This window comes from Brassica oleracea, chromosome C3, assembly GCF_000695525.1.
Source record: "Brassica oleracea var. oleracea cultivar TO1000 chromosome C3, BOL, whole genome shotgun sequence".
Classification (NCBI taxonomy): Eukaryota; Viridiplantae; Streptophyta; class Magnoliopsida; order Brassicales; family Brassicaceae; genus Brassica; species Brassica oleracea.
Window position 1 is genome coordinate 26334805 of NC_027750.1, and position 18807 is coordinate 26353611.

Below are 18807 nucleotides of genomic sequence, written 5' to 3' on the forward strand. Positions count from 1 at the left end.
CTAGCAAGATATAGTTCTGCTCCTACTCGCAGGCACTGAGACGGAATAAAGCATGTATTCCGTTATCTCCAAGGTACAGCTGATTTAGGGCTAATGAATTTTAGAAAACCCGAGTTTAGTATGGTTGGTTTTGTAGATGTAGGATACTTATCAGATCCTCATAAGGCTCGATCGCAAACCGGCTATATTTTGACGATTGGTGGAACCGCAATCTCTTGGCGGTCCCAGAAACAAACTCTGGTTGCGACATCTTCAAATCATGCATAAACTATTGCGCTTCACGAAGCATGTCGAGAATGTGTATGGCTTCGATCAATGAGTCAACACATACAAGAAGCAAGCGGAATAGTCAATGAGAAAGAGCCGAGGAAAATATTTGAAGACAATTCGGCTTGTGTTGCTCAACTTAAAGAAGGCTATATCAAGAGCGACAGAACAAAGCACATCCCTCCAAGATTTTTCTCGTACATAAGGGAGCTCGAGAAAAATAAAGAAGTGGACATCGAATATGTACGATCATGCAACAATCCAGCTGACTTGTTCACCAAAGCTCTTCCGACTACAACATTCCGAAAACACATCTACGGTATCGGAATGCGGAATTTGCGTGACCTGTAACGACGAAGCTAGGTCCACTACTTTCAGGGGAAGATTACGACAGTGTACTCTTTTTCTCTTGTCATGGTTTTTATCCCAATGGGTTTTTCCATGACCAGGTTTTTAACGAGGCACTACGTAATACAAGATGACTAATCAAGGAGATGTGTTAGAAATAGTGATTAGTCATCAAAAGACACATGTCTTTGTCTTGATAGCTAAGTCATCCTTGTCGGATCAACACTTGTCTTACTTATGTATCATAGGTGTTGTCTTGAGTCGGTTTATGACTCATATATATATATATAGCTTGTGCTGTAACACAAGAAGAAAGAATAATGAGATAGCTCTCTTCTCACTTACATCTCTCTCTCGTTGTTTTCCACTCACACCAAACATATACATAAATAATTATAATAATAGATTTAAATATACACATATACATAGGTATATGTCTCTTAAGCTAATATTCAACGACAATAAATATTTTGGAAAAAGCAAGGAGCCCATGCTTTTCAGTTTTCTGATACCTTTTTGTTATATTCTCGAAGAGTTGAATTTTCAAATGGTGATTGTTGTTATACTTACACCATCTCCAATATATTACTTCGTATTTTACTTCCAAATAGTGCAACACCAAAATGGAGTAAATTTTTACTCTAATGTATTACTATATTTTTTACTCCAAAAATAATATATTTTATTAATAATTGTTAAAAATACCTTAAACTTATAAAAGTTTACTAATTAACCTCAACTATTTTATGTTTATAAAAATTCATTAAAATATAATTTATTTAAATTAATCATTTATTATTAAAAAGTACAAGAAATGATAAAAATAAAATAAAAGGCAATATATAAGTTGTTTTAATAATCGCATTAGAATATTTTCTTCACAAATGATCAACTAATGCATTACGTAATGAAACATAAGCTTCTTTATCTTTGATATTCTACATCGAATAAAATGTTTTTGAAATCAGACATTTTCATCTTCTGCAATTTTGATATTTGGATTTGGAACTTCTCTTCCAAGTTCAGTTGGTGCATTGAAATCACGTTCATCCTCAAATATCATGTTATATAAAATTATACATGTAGTCATGATGTCATGTTACACATCTTTTTTCAAAACCGAAAATGTCCTTTCACAATAGCGAAAAGCAACTGTAGATCATTTTATGTTATCTTTATTTTATATTATTATTATTTTTTAATTATAGTATATATTTTTATGTAAAATTATTAAATAATGGAATATCTTGTTTATTTATGTTATGGTATCATTTTAAATATTATTTAAGTAAAAAATAAAAACATTAAAGATTTAAAGGACTATTTCACAAATAAAAAAAGTTCAACACCAAAATAGAGTAATGGATAAGATTACTCCATAAAAATGGAGTAATCTAACCCATTACTCTATTTTGGGGTTGAAAATAGAGTGGGGTTGGAGAAGATTTTACTCCAAAATGATGTTTGGAGTACAAAATGGAGTAGGGTTAGAGATTCCCTTAAAAGTCAGTAAAACCAACTTTTTTATTTTCCTCCTCCTCTGCAAGTTTTCTATGAGTTTAATTAAAAATTAATTAAAAAACTACAAAACTTTCTCATAATTTTGAATGTGTAACCCACATCCACTTCTAATTTTATTTTCTGTGAGTCTGATTAAACAGGTTTACCCATCCCGTTCCGTCCCGTACCGCAGCGGGTTAGTCATCGAGCGGGTCACAGCAGGCCTATTCCGCGCGGACTGCGGTCTTCAAAATGTCGGCCCAAACCCATACCGCAGAATATATAGGCCTTCCCGGGCCGTCCCGCGGGACGCCTCCTTATCAAACCGCCTGCTATAGCTTCTTTCATGAATGTTCAAGTAGAAGAGTTGTGTAAGAGAGTTAAAGAGAGCTCATTTAGCTTCACTAAACCCTTATCAAAATTAATGCCACAAAGCTCCGTTTATGCTTGCGTTCTTGAGTTAAAAGTGTTCTTTTTTTATCAGCATAAGCTTTTGTTAAGTTTGAATCTGATTGAGTCGTTGTCTTTGTAATAATTTGGCTCAAGTGTTGTATGTCTTCATCAAACCATCTCTCTTTTTAATTATTTGGATTGCAAAAAAAATTGTGAATCACTTTGTCAAATTATACAAGTGACGTGATATACAACTAACTTTTCTCCTAAACAACACCATTGTAACCAAATTTAATTTAAAAAAAACACCACTTCACAGTACCGAAAACAAAACCAATTAACTTAAACAAGAAATGTCACATTGTAATAAAGAAATTCATAGTTGTGTGTAATAAAAAGAGAAAACCAAATCAAAACACCACTAGAGCTCGAATTGTCATCGCTGAAGTTCGAGTTGTCATCGCCGGAGCTCGAATCATCATCACCGGAGCTCGAATCATCATCGCCGGGATTCCTTATGTTTTCTGGGGGAAAATTCACAAGAATCGCTTTCTTCTCACTCTCTTTCTCTTTTTTTTCAGTTAAAATAAGAAATGAAGAAAAAATATGGGTCCATGTAATCTCGCATGACCCGTTTCGGCCCATCCCGCAAAAGGCCTAGTCCCGCAAAGATCCATCCCGCGAGGCCCGCAAATTTGCGGGCCTAGAAAACCTCATCCCAATACCATCCCGCGACAGTCCTTTACGGGTCAGACCCGCAGTCCAGATCCATGATTGCCATCTCTGAGATTAACATATGCTAAGAATAATCTATTAATTAAATAAAACCAAATTTCTATAAGTTATACACATAACTTTATTTTGCTATCAATGAATTTATAGTGGTCCTTTTTTATTCATGTTTTAAAGATACTAGAATCTTTTTCCGCGCTTCGCATGTATTATGTATTTTAAGTTTTTATATTTTTATATTTTTATATTTTATTTTATATGATTTATTAAACTTATAAAGATTATTAATATTTTATATGTTTGAACAAAATGGTTTATTTCCTGTTTCATTTTGGGAAATTAATGGGGAAATTATCTTTAGTCTTTGTAAGACCAAGTTCCGGTGAGTATAGAATATGTTTACATATCATAAAACAAAAAATCACACAACGGACACAGTAATGATGAGGGAAATAGTTTTTATTTTCTAGCCATTGGCAATCATTGACATTTGATCTTATTTAGTATAATGTAATTTTTTGTATTTTTATTTTTCTTTGACTGTGCTTTCAAACTTCTATTAATGTATATCGAATTGTTGAAGTAAAATATTGTTAAAATGAGTACCAATTTTCCTGCATTTTTATAAATTTAAAGAATATATTGAACATTTTTTTGTATTTTTATGGTACCAAATTAATTAATTTATATAATGTCAAATGAATGTCGGTTTGATTCGATATTGAGCATTGAAAACAAATTGGGTTCCTTTTTACCTTGATAAATTGAGGTTGTCAGATTTTTTTTGGCGCTGGTTGGTTTCTTTTAATAAAATCGGTACAAATTGTTTTTAAGTGTTTAATATAATTTAAATCAAACTGGTTAACTTGGACCTGTTTAAATCTGATGACAGCTTTTGTTAGACGTTTGTGTGTATATATAGGATTGAGATTGTAATAACTATAAAAATGTAGACATTTCGGTTATATATGACTTGGTATGGATGAGGTTTTTCTAAAAAATGTTGGGGGAGATAGTTTTAGCGTTACAAAGAAAGTGGTAGGTCTAAATTTTGATATATTGGTTACATTATTCAAGATTTTTATTTGCGATGACGAACACAATGCCAGTTTTCGGGTTAATGTTGTCAATGTGGCTAAGAGTGAGACTGAGACAGCGATTTTGTGTATATCCATTTAAGGTGAGCATGATGTAATATATGTCTGTTTGATTCGAAGATGTGTAGATTTGAAGTAAGACAAATACCGAACTGAGTGGATAATAATTGATGTTTATGAGTGAGCAGAAGCTAGGAAGGATTTCAAGTTGTCGACAAAAAAGTAGGAAATATGTTTTAGAAGTGCATGGGCACTTGGTCGGCGATAATGTATACACAGTTTGAGTTTCTCAGAGTGTTGTAGTGTTTAATCATTTTACAACAATTTTTTATGGTAATGAAATATACTTCAGAGATGCTCTAACTCTTCTTCAATTGAAAAGAATGTTATGTTTTTGTAATCTATGGGAATTATGTATGTTAATCGTGTACATCACACTGATTTAATATACAAAGTGTGTATTGTCATCATGTGAATGTAGATGATCTTTCAATTGATAATATATACACATAGATCTATAGTAGATCCTATAATAAGATCTATTTTTTCAGTCATTGTAATGGGTGTGCCATGGTCATAGGGGTTGGAGAATTTAATGGAGATTTCAAGTTCCATATTCACAGACCCATCTTTTATCTTCCTTCTCTAACTGTACAAAAAGAAGTTTGAAGCTAAGATTTATAATAATTAATTTTAAAAATGACATTGTAATAACCATGCTATGATTTGATATTAGAATAGTATTTACAGAATCACCTATTTTCTTATAAGAAGAGACAGTGCCGCTAAAACAAATGATTTTACGTTTGATTTTTCATGGTGATTTAAGATATAGTTTATGTTTTGACCATCTCTGTAATAGTAAAATTGCTTATTATCCTACTCATATCAGAATATGTCGTGATGACTATCAAATATGTGAAAGCTACATTCAAATAAAATCAAATTCGTGTAATAGTGCTAGTCAATTGTAGTTGTAATTATTTCAGATTCTCATCTTCCTCTGTATATAAGACATATGTAACACTTATAACCTACAAAGAAGAAAAGAAAAGTAGGAAGAACAGGAAAAGAAAAGCTTGTTTTGAGAAGGAAAAACAGATATGAGAGAAAACAGAGATTAGCGTAACTGTAATTAATCAGCTTTGGGTAACTTCTTTATACATAGTTATTACAAAAATAAAGGGGTGTTCAAAAAACTGAATCCAAATCTAAGCTTTTAAGGGGAAAATGCTTCATAAAATGCTATTACAAAAATAAAGGGGTGTTCAAAATACATAGTTATTACAAAAAATAAAGGGGTGTTCAAAAAACTGAATCCAAATCTAAGCTTTTAAGGGGAAAATGCTTCATAAAATGCTAATGAGAAGGGCTGGTGAAGCATTTTTTAAAGAATAGTTCAAGTGTACCTACTGTTGTCTCTATAAAAATAGCTTAAACGGAGAGCACTCACAGAGTCAAGAAAATTATAAATATACACGCAACGTTAGCCAATAGTTTCAACAGCAGCCCTCACCAGATTCTCATGTCCCAAGTAACAAAAGAAGAAGCTACTCCGGTCGATCATGATGAACGCTAATATTGCTCCTTCACGGGTCTTGTTGCAACCATTGCACCTGGATCTGGAACTGTTGCAAGAATCTCTGCAGACACATAGCTCGATTCCAGCATGTGTTCCATAATCTCATCCGGTCAGAATGTCAGATCAAAGAAAAAAAAACTAAAGATGGTTGTTGTTAGTGCAGAGTTCACAATGGTGCAAAAATGGTAGGGAAAGGAAGCTGTTATACACCATTATGCCGACCAAGGAAAGCCGTCTTCTGCACCAGACTTCTCAACCATCACAAAGTACATAATCTGCTAAACATTTTTTTTCATTTATCATATGGTTTACTAGGAAGATAGATACAAGAGAAGTAAAAAGAAAGATGAAACCAACCTGGAAAAGGACAGATGTTGAAGCCAAAACTATACCCAAAAAGATCAAAAGAAAAATCTTCAAAAGCTGCAGTTACACAACCTGCACCTGTCAGTAGTTACAATTAGAGCTATCTGAAATTTGATCAAGAGATTCAGCGCTTTAAATATGATAAAAATTTTAAATAGATAGATCAACCCTACTTCCAAACATATTATATACCTGAGTTGTTGGATTGCCTTTACCAAACAGAGATAACTGGCAATCAAAACACCGAGAAGAGGTGAGTCTCTTAATGGTGATATACAGAGAAATATTGACTCCTTACAATCTTGCAAGAACAAATGCAATGTTAGCATTGTAGAAGTTGGAAACCAAGAGAAGCCTTTTGGCACTGGCCAAATCGATTCCTTTGGATATAGTGTATCCCATTTGTCTATAAGCAATGAATTAGCCAGTTGCTAACACGGCCCAAAGAAAAGCAAAAGCAAGACCAATTCATAATCAGTATTTCGTGGGGTGGGGGAAGTGAGTAAATTTTAGTTTGACGAAAGGAGATAACTTTAATAGTTAATAATCATCAATAGATGAAAGGGTTAGAAGAGTTGTCGAGTGTGGATACTGCGTAATCACAGCTTTATTGATCGAACCCATGATTAAGCTCCTCTCTGTATAGGTTTAATTCTCTGAGAATTTAGAAATCAAGATATACACAGTCACCAATTTTCTAAATTTCATAACTTTAGGAAGCAGTCGAATCATAAGAGCCAATAAATTACTGTTCCTATGTCCTAAATCGATCAAACTTAATCCCAAACACTTGGCAGATCGAACCTATGAAGTATTAACGAAGTTGGATGCACATAAGAAGAAGATTCAGAGGAAGAGTACTTAATGGATGAGCCAGGTTGCGTTTCGGCTTGAACCTCCATGGAAAGATGAGTGCTTTCGAGTTTGAAATCTTGTTATAAAGTTGAGTATTGCTACGCACATGATCAAAAAGAAATGGAAACTGAAGAATAAACGCGAAACGCTGTTCTTAGCATCACGGGAAGATAAACATGTGATTGAATTGATTATTTTTCAGCTTTTCATTGGATCAATTGTTTTAACGATGAGCATCCTATATTCCTATATATAGAGAGTTGCAGGAGAAGCTGAAGAGTGAGTGGACATGGAATAATTGCTTTGTTGAATGCGGGAGTTATCTCATCGGAGGTGGAGACACCGGAGAGTTGAAACTGATGTATGATGATGCTAAACGACAAATAGAGGAAACGAAAAGGTGACCGTCGGATTTGTGTTGAGATTTTTTTTGAGAAATGATGCGGCTATTGTTTATGACATGTCACAATATAATTGGCTAATTTTTTTATCTGAAGTGTCATCCCTCTTCATTGAACATATCTCTCTTTTAACATTGTTAGATAAACAACAAAAAATTGAATTAACGAATGTTTAATCAAATGAATGGCATTAACAGTTACATTTGCAGATCTCACAAGAGGGAATAAGAACAAAAAAGTTTTGTTTTAAATCTATACACAAAAAGCAGAAGAACAAAGAATTTAAAATGGGTAACACATTAAGGAAGGAATTAAAAATGGTAAAAAACACTCGAAGCCCATGAGAACCAGACATGGATTCTTTAGTTTTCATGTTCCACGGATGATAGATTGAACAGTACCATTCTTTTTTGAAACACTAACAGTACCATTAAATTTCATCCTTTACCAAAAAGAAAATCACTTTAAATAACTAAAAGACACTAATACCCTTCAAATGCTTTCACACTCTTCTTGAACAATGAACGCAGAGAAAAGAGAGAGAAGACACTCTTTTAGTCTTTAGCAAAAAGGCTCCTCCGTGTTGTTCTTGAGGGTTTTCAGACAGTGAAAGAGAAAAACAAAAGATGAGAGGACCTCTGGGAGCTGTGATTGGAAGATACACCTCAAGCGACGGGAGTGACAAAGATGGGATCATCAAACACAACAGAAAGTGCAGAGACATTACCTTTCTCGTCATCTTCATTGCCTTTTGGGTCTCAATGATTGTCAACTCCAGCTTCGGCTTCAACCAAGGAAACCCATTAAGGTAAAAGCTAAGCTTAAGCCAAAGGTTGTGTCTTTAGTACTATTTGTGGACTAAAGTATTGATTTTTATCATCCACAGACTCACGTATGGATTGGACTACGAAGGGAATGTGTGTGGCAGCAGCCACCGTCACCGTGACCTTGCTCAGCTCGAGCTTAGATACTGGCTAAACCCCAACCAAGTCTACGAAAGCGGTTTGAAAGACGGAGAGACCACATTGGCTAACGCTAGAACCATCTGTCTCTTGGACTGCCCTGAGCCTTCGGATGATACTCTCAGCTGGGTCTGTGACTATCCAGACGGCGAGATACGTCTCAAGATGGATGATTGGATCGACAGGAACTATGATTACTTTGAGTTTCTTACTCCGGAGATGAGGAACTCTTCTCTTCAGCTTCAGGGTCCTTGTTACCCTTTAATCTTCCCTAGTGTCAATGGTAAGAGAGAGAGAGAGAGCACAAAGGTTCAGTCTTTTGTTTTGTTTCTTAATTTGTAACGAACTTTTTAAAATTATGTAGTTTATTGGAGCTGTCAGTTTATTGCACGTGCTTCGAACTCATCACTTCGGCATTGGGAGCAGATGGGTGGTGTGAGTATTCAAGAGGATATGATCATTGACAAATCTATCAGAAGATCAGTGAACTCTCGTGCCTCGGTTCTTAAGGTTAGAGAATGATCATCTTTCTCTGCTTTGAAGAATGTTCTAAAGTGGTTGTTTAATTTGCAGCGCTATGTGGCTGATGTTGGCAAGTCATGGCCGGTTCTGATTGTTTGTGGAGGCCTTGTCCCGTTGTTTCTATCCATTGTTTGGCTGCTCCTTATACGTCACTTTGTTGCTGCCATGCCTTGGATAACTGTTGTCCTTTTCAACACGCTTTTGATATCTGTGACCATCTTCTACTACTTGAAAGGTTGGTTTTAAAGAATGCTATGTCTCTGTGTTTTCAAGTTATTTGGATTCATTCCACTCTGTGTCTTTTTTTTTTGGTAGCTGGGTGGATTGGGGATGATGCTGTAACACCTATTATCGGTGAGCATGATCCATACATTCATGTGTATGGTCGAGTAAGTTCAACCATCATCCGCTTGTCAATTACATTAAATTATGAGACCGTTTTAGTCTCAATGCTTATGCTTGTTCACAGGAGCTGACTCATGTCCGTATAGTCGCTCTTCTGATGACTTTCATCTCAGCTGTTGCTATCCTCACTTCTATAGCCATCATTCGCCGCATCCTTATGGCCACATCAGTCCTCAAGGTGAGTAGTAGTTTGGTTACTAGTTTGGTTTTGTTATGAACGAACGAGAATCAACCTGTAGAAAGCAAAGAATTTGAGAGCAAAACGAATTGAAGCAAATACTCGTTTATGATTTTTATATTGATTATGTGAATAAATAAATTTACAATCTTTTACACCGTATTTATAGCACCTTCAGAACCGGATTTCCTTTCCTTTTAGGAAAACATTCTTTTCTTAGAAAAAGTAATTTTCCTAATCCCGGCTAGGCCTGTGGGTTCGGTTAATTCGGTCGGTTAGTTTGGAATCTGAAATCTCATCAAAGTGAACCGAAAAATTTGGTTTCGGTTTTTGGTTAGTTCGGTTTCAAAATTTTTTATCAATAGTTTTGTGGTTAGTTCGGTTGAATTTTCAGTATAAATTGAATAAGAATCGAAAAATTTTGGTTATTTTGGTTAGTTCGGTTATTTCGATTCGGATTTTGGTTAGTTTGGTTTGGAATTTCGGTTAAGATTGGTTCTGTGTGGATTCTTTTTAGATAACCGATTACCGAACCGAAAACCAAAATGTTTTTTAGTTGCCGAACTTTCTAACCTATTAACGAATACTGGTGCACAAAGATGTAAGACCCTTTCAGAATTGACAGGCTTTTACTAGAAATGTCATTTAGTTGTGTGTTGTGATATTCTTCCAGGTAGCTGCTAAAGTGATAGGAGAAGTGCAAGCTCTGATCATATTCCCAGCTATACCATACGCAATGCTCGCAATATTCTACATGTTCTGGCTATCTGCAGCTCTCCATCTATTCAGCTCCGGTCAAGTTGTTGAGAACAACTGCAACAACACCAACTGCTGCGCGTACGATCTCGTGTTAAAGAAAGTAAACTGTGAGCATTGCTGTGGTTACAGCATACGTTACACTCCTCACATCACCGTTGCCATATTCTTCCATCTGTTTGGTTGCTATTGGGCCACACAGTTCGTCATTGCGTCTTCAGCCACAGTGATTGCTGGCTCAGTTGCTTCTTATTATTGGGCTCAAGGGGAGGAAGAAGCGTCGCCGGAGATACCTTTTCTTCCTGTTTTCGCCTCGATGAAGCGGCTTGCACGTTATAACTTAGGATCAGTGGCTATTGGTTCGCTTGTTGTCTCTTTTGTGGAGTCTGTTAGGTTCATTTTAGAAGCTATTCGACGTAGGACGAAAGTGAGTGGGACAAGACCTGATCACTGGCTTGGGAGGATGGGTTATTACACTTCACGTGGCTGTCTTAAAAGCGTTGAGTGGACTATCAAATCTGCTAACCGCAATGCTTACATAATGGTAAGTTGGTAACAGAAAGTCTCTTAACTTTTTTAAACAAAAACAAAGCTCAGTTTTTGATGAAGTGTTGTTTCGTTACAGATTGCTATAACGGGGAAAAGCTTCTGCAAATCATCAGCAATTGCTACAGAGCTGATTAGAAACAACATTATGAGGATAGGGAAGGTGAATGTGATAGGAGATGTGATATTGTTTCTAGGGAAGCTTTGTGTGAGTCTCTTCAGTGCTCTCTTTGGGTTTCTGATGTTGGATTCACACAAGTACCGGTCTTCTCACAACAAAGTCTCCTCCCCTCTCCTACCAGTTTTGGTAATAACAAATTTTTCCCCCTCTAAGACTCTTAAGTGAATAGGTTTTGGTTTTGTGAAACTCTCTCTTTGTCTCTATGTGCACAGGCGTGCTGGGTTTTGGGGTATGTTGTGGCTACACTTTTCTTCGCGGTGGTGGAGATGTCGATAGACACGATCATACTCTCGTTCTGTCAAGACTCGGAAGAGAATGAAGGGAATGCTCAGCATGCGCCGTCTCTTCTGCTTGAAACTTTAGATAGCAATCATGAGGAAGAGGTCACTGATGATAGATTCCATACTGTATGAGTTTTGTTTCTTCTTTATATGGTTTCAAGAAGTGGAATCTTTTTTCTGTCAAAACATTATTAGATAAGTATTTTGTAATGTCAGATGATGGTTTGATGATTCTTATATATATATATATATATATATGAGAAAAATACAAAAATAGCACTAAATCAAGTTTTTGTTTCACAAGTTCAAAAGTCACAAAAATAGCACTTAATGTTTTATCAAAAGTCACAAACTTAGGGTTTAGAGTTAAAGGGTGGGGTTTAGGATTTAGGGTTTAGGGTTTAGAGTTTAGGGTTTAGGGTTTAGATTTTAGGGTTTAGGGTTTAGGGTTTAGAGTTTAGGGTTTAGGGTTTAGATTTTAGGGTTTAGGGTTTAGGGTTTAGAGTTTAGGGTTTAGGGTTTAGATTTTAGGGTTTAGGGTTTAGGATTTAGGGTTTAGGGTTTAGAGTTGAGAAATGAGGTTTTGGGGATAAGATTTCAAATTTTGAAAAATAAAAAAATTAAAATTTTCAAAGGATAAACTTAGAAAGGTGCTATTTTGGTCATTTTAGTTTTTGAGTGTTATTTTTGTGATATAAACTTAGAAAAGTGCTATTTTGGAGATTTGACCTATATATATCTCTGCCAAAGTATCGGGGGTAATTTACATGTGAGATGGTATAATTAGGAGGTGTTATTGGTTTATATATTTTGATTGATTTAGAAATCTATATAGTATTTATAAATCCAAGTAAAATATGCAAATCCAGAGGTTTTTCTTTGGATTTGAGTCTTTGTATTTTTAACTAAAAAATCCAAACAAATCCATTCAAATCCATTATTAAATCAAATATATTAGTAAATCCGTACGATTGAATAACACTTGATTTGATATAGAATTTATGAATCATTAAACCATTAACACATAATTTTAATACATATTTGAAAATCATAGAACCAATAACACTAGATTTAGTTCGGATTTTCAAATTCATTAAAATACAAGAACCAATAATCCCTACTTAGAAGAAAGAAAAAGAAAAAGGAACAAAATGTGATTTGTCTAAAATTTGAGGATAGATATAATAATATTTATGCAGTCCTTTATATTTTATTTATTGTGGACAAATCCTCCATAGTTTTATTCTTATCAAATTAGCCCCTTCTGTTTCATTTTCCGTCCTCTGTTTCTTCTTCTTCCTCCCACCGTCAACTATTGTCTTCTCCGTTCTCGCACCTTTCAGTCGCCGACGTATTCTGGTAAGCTCTTATACTCTACTAATGTTCTCATCGATTTTGTTTATCTAAAAAGTTCATTGATCTACGTTTCAAGCAATCCCACGGCTTTGATTCCTCCTCTTCTTGTTGCTTCTTTTAACGACGAGGGTAGCTAGATAGATAGGATATGGTTTTTATCCGATACCAAAGAAGAAAGGCTTTAGGACTCTAGTGTACTTCGTCAACGCAGATGCAACCTGAAAAATTGTTACTTTGATGTTTTTGAGTCATAAAGTTTGCGTTTTTAGTGGAAAAGCTACAAGCTTTGACGGGGAAGTAATGATGGGTTCGAGGGGAGTGATCAGCGATAAGTGGTCGATGAGGATTCTATGGGGCTGTGCACTCGGAAGTGCGATCGGTGATGATCTTATCTCCCCCCCCCCCCCCCCCCCCCCCCACTTTCGTATGTTTTTGTTTACACCATTGTTAGCTAATCATTTATGGTTGTATTAGGTTTATACATGGTTGCTGTAGAGAGACAAACTCAGAACAGGGCACGTGCTTTGGCTGAAGGTATGAGAGCTGCTGAGTCCCAAGGTGGTGGTGGTGATGGTGATGGTAGTGTCTGAATCTACCCAAGTGCCATCAGTTGAGTTTCTGTTTCTTTTAGATGTATGGTAACATTCTGTTTGTTCCAAAGGATGCAGTTTCTTGTTGGCAAATAAGGTTTTGAATACTTGGAAGTTGCTGAACATACAGTTTGTTGTTATCAAAAAGCATCTTACCCTCTCTGTCATGCTGTGTTTATGGTATCACTTTTTCATGTGCATTATCCGGTTGTGTGTTGTGCTCTTCAATGTAAAAGTCTCACATCCTATAAGAGCCTGATCATAAACTGCAATCCATGTGGAGTGAGCCATTAGAACCTGATTCTTAAGAATAGCCTGATTATAAACTGCAGATCATGGCTAGTCAAGTAGAAGATCCTGAGTGGGACCACACAGTTAAGCCTATGGGGTATGGTGTTGGCAGGGGATATAGAAGTGGCAATGGTATGGCATTGGATTTCGAGAAGAAACTGGCTCTAGTGGAGGCAGTGGCTTTGGAGAAGGAATTGGCTGGTGGTGAGGTTCAGGTCCATGGAAACACAAAAGTTTAACAAAATCACCACAAGATATCATATTTTGGTTTAATAAAAGCTTCACGGTAAGTTGAGTAATCCAACATTACAAAATGTCTGAGATTTGCTTCAAGACATGGTATTCATTAGCTGCAGACAAAATGTGTGAAGAAGCATGCAAATGGAAAACAAAATTCTCTTAAATTTGATTGTTACGAGAAGAAAACAGAGTCAAGAGCCGTTAATATAATAAAAGCGTTGATGATTTATGAATTTGGAAGTTTACAACAACAAAAACTTGATCATTCATCATCCTTCCACATGTCAGCAAACTCATCAGGCTCCAATGGGTTCGAGATCTCATGCATCTTCTTCCTTGTTTTTGCTTTGATCTTCTTTGCAAACTTCCCAGCTTTATTTCTTTTCTCCAACGCTCGGATCTTAGAGGAACAAAATCGAAAATAAACATATGATTTACACGTGCATTAGCAGCAAACGTGTTCTCAATAAAGCTGAACAGAGAGAACTAGTCAGTACCTGGTTTGGAGATACGTAGAATGGGTTCTCGTAAAGGGTTGGACCTCCAAAGCTGCCTCCAAATATCTTAATCGGATTTAAACAAAACCTTGGACCAACCTGTCATCCAGTTTTATACTTCAATCAATACTAACTAATCAGAAACATACAAATTCATTGTTACTAATAGTCATAGCCAGACCTCTACAAGGGTCATTTTATCCAGACCACCTCTTGCAACCTTGTCTGCCTCATTATGAGGTACTGATATCTGCAAACAGACATTAACTAAGTTAAACCAAACTGAAGTAATGTGTAATCCCAAAGATACTAAAAGTTCAACCAAACCTGGTAATTACGGAACCAGATATGGTCATCAACAATAGAGAAAGCAAACACATGGTCATGGTAAGGTTTAGACTTTCTATGTTCCTTGGGGATTCCAAACACCTGCAAGGAGAATACTAATCAGCATGAGGTATAAACCAAAACTAACCAGAGGCAAGAACATAAGGGGTGTTGGATAATGACCTGTGTTAACATCTCTTTCAAAAGCTTCCAATGTACATCTTTATCAAAATTAGATGAGAATGTCAAGAGTGGGCGCGACCCTTTCAGATGGTTTCCAGTGAGCTTCAGCTCCTCCATTGTGTGCACTAAACACCATATAGAAAAATTAAAGAGCCATATAAGCCAAAGAGTGATTAGCTCCACAAGCTAAGACTAAGGACTAGAGAAAAGTACCAGCATTAACCAAGAACTTAACAGAGGGTCCACTAGGAGACTTAACCATCCACATGTAAAGATCTTTATGCTTCCTACACTGTACACAACAACAACAAACAAAACCCAACCTCAGTTTCTTGAAAGAAATCAACAAAGATGTTGACTTTACAGTTTACTAAGAGCAGAGGCACAAAGGAAACGACTTTGAACAAGAAAAAGATTGAAACTTTACTTCGAAGAACAAGCAAGAAGAAGAACCCTTTAGCTCCTTAAGAGCAGAGGGACAAAGGAAACCACTTTGAACAAGATAAAAGATTGAATCTTTACCTCGAAGAACAAGCATGAAGAAGACCCTTTAAGCTCGACAAGCTCATTAAGAGTGGCGCCTTTACTGCTCTTAGCTTCGACTTTACTATCTTTCTTACAGTGAGGTAGAAGCGACACCATGTTCAGCATCAGATGCCGATACCTGAAACTGATACGACGTGAGCAAGTGACGAGAACCTTCTCTTTGTTCCTGAACCCAGGCGCTGGTTTAGGTTCCTCTGCATCTTGGGCCATATCTTTCCAGCCCAGTAGAGTCCTTTTAGGTCTCTCCGGAGCAGAGTCGTCTTTCTTCGGTGGTGCCGCCGATTCAGTCTCGCTGTGCTTTCTCTTCTTCCCCATTGCGAGACGACGACGATGAAAGATTCAAAATATCTTTTAGGGTTTTAGTACCGAAGAGACAACTTGTTTCACGAGCCAACGACAACGTTTCGTAATTTAAATATGGGCCGAACTTTAATGGGCTTTGAAAGGCTTTCTACAGAAAGTCGAAGATATGCAAAACAAAAAAATTATATTTTCTTTCTAGTAATCCAGGTATCCAGCGGACCAAAATCCAACCGACTAATTCCACCGACAAATCCTCTAGAAGCCTGCCCACTGATGCCAGACCCAGTTATTTACAATGAGAATTATAATCTATGTCGTATGGCCACCAGATAATAGGTTTGGAAAATAAATTTCCTGTCTTTGTTTACTCACCAACCATTCAACTCCATGTAAAAGGTTGTAATCTACAGTATGCCATCTTGAGAATTGAGATCCACGTCATAAAATTTGTTTATAGGATTTGCTCTTGTTAACTAATTTTCATAAAATTTGTTTATAGGATTTGCTTATGCATGACCATAGCGAAAAAGAGAAGAACAAATCTTCAAAAACAACTTTAACCAACCGTCTCTTTATCATTTGGTGGATCACTAATTGTTCTTTTCAACTCCCACGTGCACATACATATATGATGAGAAAATCATGAAACAAAAACCACTTAATTTGCTGAAAAGAAAACCTTAACATACAACCTTAAAGTTTTTTTTTTTTTTTTTTTTTTTTTTTTTTTTTTTTTTTTTTTTTGCTTTGACAAAGGGATATATATATACATATGAATCTTTAAATTACGTGTATTTTCTTCTTTGACCAAAAAAAAACAATTTGGCACATACCCATTAGAAAAAAGAAAGAATATTCTGTTCGTTTTCAGAATATTATTTATATACTTTTCGTATTTTGTTATTTCAAATAAATGTATCCCGTAATTTGCAGGAATTAATCACGAGTCTTGAACAATAACCTAATTTTGCTTTCACCGTACAAAATATCGTGGAGTTTGTGTGGATATTAATTCCCTAACATTTGGGAAACTTTGACAAAAAGAAGAGAAGACACTTTAGGTAAACAGTAAAAATCATTAGATGCAATTCGGACACACAATATTAAATTAAATAATTAATACTATATAATCAACTTTCTTGCATATGTTCAACGAACCCAAGTGATCCCATAAATCACGACGCTGTAACTGATCCACTTGTCATGATAAACTCAAAGTGGGACCCATGTTGTGTCTGCACGTTAACGAAAATCGAGCGGCGATGTAGCAATCTCTCTCCCTCTATATATACAAACGCACACACAAGTAGCAGAGCTTCATATCTTTAAATGTGAAAATACTCAAAACATAAAAGAAGAAAGTTCAACAAAATATCAAATGGGTATCCAAGAACGTGACCCGTTAACCCAACTAAGCTTACCACCGGGTTTCCGGTTTTACCCAACGGACGAAGAGCTGATGGTTGAATATCTATGCCGGAAAGCAGCCGGTCACGACTTCTCTCTTCAACTCATCGCCGAGATCGATCTATACAAATTCGACGCGTGGGTTTTACCAAGTACGTTACCCAAACCCCGGTTATGTTAAAACTAGATATGATCATTGTAACTTATGTATCGTGTGTTGTTTGGTTTTTGCAGGTAAGGCGTTATTCGGGGAAAAAGACTGGTATTTCTTCAGCCCGAGAGATAGGAAGTATCCAAACGGGTCGAGACCTAACCGGTGTGCCGGGTCGGGCTACTGGAAAGCCACGGGAACGGATAAGGCTATATCAACGGAGGGAAGAAGAGTGGGTGTCAAGAAAGCTTTGGTGTTTTACGTTGGAAAAGCACCAAAAGGTACCAAGACTAATTGGATCATGCATGAGTACCGTCTCATCGAACCCTCTCGTAGAAATGGAAGCACCAAGGTAACGTCTAAACTAAATAAAAGTATATAAATTAATTGTATTTATTATAAATTTTGTTTATTCCAAATGGTATATAATGATCATTTTCTTTCTATCCAGCTTGATGATTGGGTTTTATGCCGAATATACAAGAAGCAATCAAGCGCACAAAAGGATGATTACAATAGTAATTTAATGACCAGAGAATACAGCCATAATGGTTCGTCGACGTCATATTCGTCTCATCAATATGATGACGTTTTCGAAGATAAAACCGGGTTTCTTAACTTAGCCAGGGAGCCAAGCTTTGACTGGGTGAATTCTACTGGACACAACTCGGTTCCCGAACTCGGATTGCGTCATAACGTTCCATGTCTCCGTTACGGTGGTGGCTATCTTCACGGTGTGAAGACAAGCGGAGAAGGCAATAAGACGCATGAACAAGCTGAGGTGATTCCTCGATTTAATAACTCGGGCGTATTGTCTTATGATCAGGGATCCAGTGTTGATCCGGTAAACGGATTCGGACACTCGGGTCAACAACCTAGTAGATTCGGTTTTATGTGACTGTGTGACGTAATAAAAAAGTAAAGATAGTTTAATGTGAGTCAGATTAATTAATCAGCTAATATAATATAGAAAATTGGAATTCTTTGGGGTTAGGCGTGCGTTCCACTTGTATATTCGTCATCATATGTCCTCAAAGATACATTTTTCCAAACTTTCCAGCTGGATTTTCATTCGTCGGATTGATTAATTGATTATTTGTCAAACATGTTAGGATATTGATATTTGATCTCATCATCCCTTCGCAGTCATTGATGACAAACAACATGTTAACACGATAACACAATAAAAGAATGATCGTTTCATTATCTATTAGGAACACCGTTAGGATATATTCCAAGTCGGTTTAGTATATTTCCTATTCTCTTGTTGTACAGTTTATATATATACATTGTAAAGCACGTTTATGATAAACAAGAAAGACTTCTCTAAATCATTGAAACATAGTTTTACATAGTATCAAAGCACAAAATTCTTTGACCTAGTTCTCATTCTTATAGTCGGTTTAGTATATTTTCTATTCTCTTGTTGTCGAGTTTATATATATACATTGTAAAGCACGTTTATGATAAACAAGAAAGGCTTCTCTAAATCATTGAGACCGAGTTTTACATTATCGAATTCATCCAGCTGTTTGAGCAGCAGT

General features: G+C 36.1%; 4 protein-coding genes and 1 long non-coding RNA gene across 10 annotated transcripts; 3 read left to right on the forward strand and 2 right to left on the reverse strand.

Moving 5' to 3' along the window:
- Positions 1 to 5757: 5757 nt before the first annotated feature.
- LOC106333786 lies at positions 5758 to 7449 on the reverse strand. Of its 3 annotated transcripts, XR_001268462.1 has the most exons (4): positions 7147 to 7449; positions 6478 to 6586; positions 6277 to 6363; positions 5758 to 6194 (listed from the first exon to the last, which is right to left on the reverse strand). It is a non-coding gene; the product is annotated as an uncharacterized LOC106333786 (long non-coding RNA). The 3 variants fall into 3 exon arrangements; XR_001268463.1 differs by having other exon boundaries at positions 6277 to 6357; positions 6478 to 7449; XR_001268461.1 differs by having other exon boundaries at positions 6478 to 7449.
- Positions 7450 to 8045: 596 nt separating this feature from the next.
- Positions 8046 to 11605, forward strand: LOC106335316 (choline transporter-like protein 2). Its single transcript, XM_013773808.1, has 9 exons — positions 8046 to 8349; positions 8428 to 8786; positions 8868 to 9013; positions 9077 to 9260; positions 9341 to 9414; positions 9495 to 9608; positions 10282 to 10908; positions 10990 to 11217; positions 11304 to 11605. Exons 1-9 carry the CDS (start codon positions 8168 to 8170, stop codon positions 11502 to 11504), a joined length of 2115 nt encoding a protein of 704 aa, XP_013629262.1. The 5' UTR covers positions 8046 to 8167; the 3' UTR covers positions 11505 to 11605.
- Positions 11606 to 12619: 1014 nt separating this feature from the next.
- LOC106335318 lies at positions 12620 to 13480 on the forward strand. 3 transcript variants are annotated; one of them, XM_013773811.1, is made up of 3 exons: positions 12620 to 12731; positions 12998 to 13107; positions 13203 to 13480. In XM_013773811.1, exons 2-3 carry the CDS (start codon positions 13029 to 13031, stop codon positions 13316 to 13318), a joined length of 195 nt encoding a protein of 64 aa, XP_013629265.1. In that variant the 5' UTR covers positions 12620 to 12731; positions 12998 to 13028; the 3' UTR covers positions 13319 to 13480. The 3 variants fall into 3 exon arrangements, with proteins under 3 accessions (XP_013629265.1, XP_013629267.1, XP_013629266.1); XM_013773813.1 differs by having other exon boundaries at positions 12623 to 12731; positions 13006 to 13107; XM_013773812.1 differs by having other exon boundaries at positions 12645 to 12731; positions 12985 to 13107.
- A 363-nt stretch (positions 13481 to 13843) lies between these two features.
- On the reverse strand, positions 13844 to 15728 carry LOC106335317 (ribosome biogenesis protein BRX1-like). 2 transcript variants are annotated; one of them, XM_013773810.1, is made up of 8 exons: positions 15379 to 15728; positions 15070 to 15148; positions 14857 to 14981; positions 14674 to 14775; positions 14528 to 14596; positions 14347 to 14445; positions 14108 to 14249; positions 13844 to 14036 (listed from the first exon to the last, which is right to left on the reverse strand). In XM_013773810.1, the coding sequence occupies exons 1-7, from the start codon at positions 15715 to 15717 to the stop codon at positions 14112 to 14114; spliced, it is 951 nt and encodes a 316-aa protein (XP_013629264.1). In that variant the 5' UTR covers positions 15718 to 15728; the 3' UTR covers positions 13844 to 14036; positions 14108 to 14111. The 2 variants fall into 2 exon arrangements, with proteins under 2 accessions (XP_013629264.1, XP_013629263.1); XM_013773809.1 differs by having other exon boundaries at positions 13844 to 14249.
- Positions 15729 to 17030: 1302 nt separating this feature from the next.
- On the forward strand, positions 17031 to 18256 carry LOC106332670 (NAC domain-containing protein 55-like). The gene is made up of 3 exons (XM_013771146.1): positions 17031 to 17264; positions 17347 to 17615; positions 17715 to 18256. Exons 1-3 carry the CDS (start codon positions 17084 to 17086, stop codon positions 18159 to 18161), a joined length of 897 nt encoding a protein of 298 aa, XP_013626600.1. The 5' UTR covers positions 17031 to 17083; the 3' UTR covers positions 18162 to 18256.
- The last annotated feature ends 551 nt before the right edge of the window (positions 18257 to 18807 follow it).

Bases quoted from the DNA above. Each gene is read 5' to 3' on its own strand.
- LOC106335316 (XM_013773808.1), top strand. From the start codon at position 8,168: ATGAGAGGACCTCTGGGAGCTGTGATTGGAAGATACACCTCAAGCGAC. The intron at 9,014-9,076 runs GTTAGAGAATGA...TTTAATTTGCAG, and splicing joins CTCGTGCCTCGGTTCTTAAG to CGCTATGTGGCTGATGTTGG. The intron at 10,909-10,989 runs GTAAGTTGGTAA...GTTTCGTTACAG, and splicing joins ACCGCAATGCTTACATAATG to ATTGCTATAACGGGGAAAAG.
- LOC106335317 (XM_013773810.1), bottom strand. From the start codon at position 15,717: ATGGGGAAGAAGAGAAAGCACAGCGAGACTGAATCGGCGGCACCACCG. The intron at 14,776-14,856 runs GTCATTATCCAA...TTCTCCTTGCAG, and splicing joins TGAAAGAGATGTTAACACAG to GTGTTTGGAATCCCCAAGGA. The intron at 14,597-14,673 runs GTTTGGTTGAAC...GTCTGTTTGCAG, and splicing joins TCTGGTTCCGTAATTACCAG to ATATCAGTACCTCATAATGA.
- LOC106335318 (XM_013773811.1), top strand. From the start codon at position 13,029: ATGATGGGTTCGAGGGGAGTGATCAGCGATAAGTGGTCGATGAGGATT. The intron at 13,108-13,202 runs GTGATGATCTTA...TGGTTGTATTAG, and splicing joins TGCACTCGGAAGTGCGATCG to GTTTATACATGGTTGCTGTA.
- LOC106332670 (XM_013771146.1), top strand. From the start codon at position 17,084: ATGGGTATCCAAGAACGTGACCCGTTAACCCAACTAAGCTTACCACCG. The intron at 17,265-17,346 runs GTACGTTACCCA...TGGTTTTTGCAG, and splicing joins CGACGCGTGGGTTTTACCAA to GTAAGGCGTTATTCGGGGAA. The intron at 17,616-17,714 runs GTAACGTCTAAA...CTTTCTATCCAG, and splicing joins GTAGAAATGGAAGCACCAAG to CTTGATGATTGGGTTTTATG.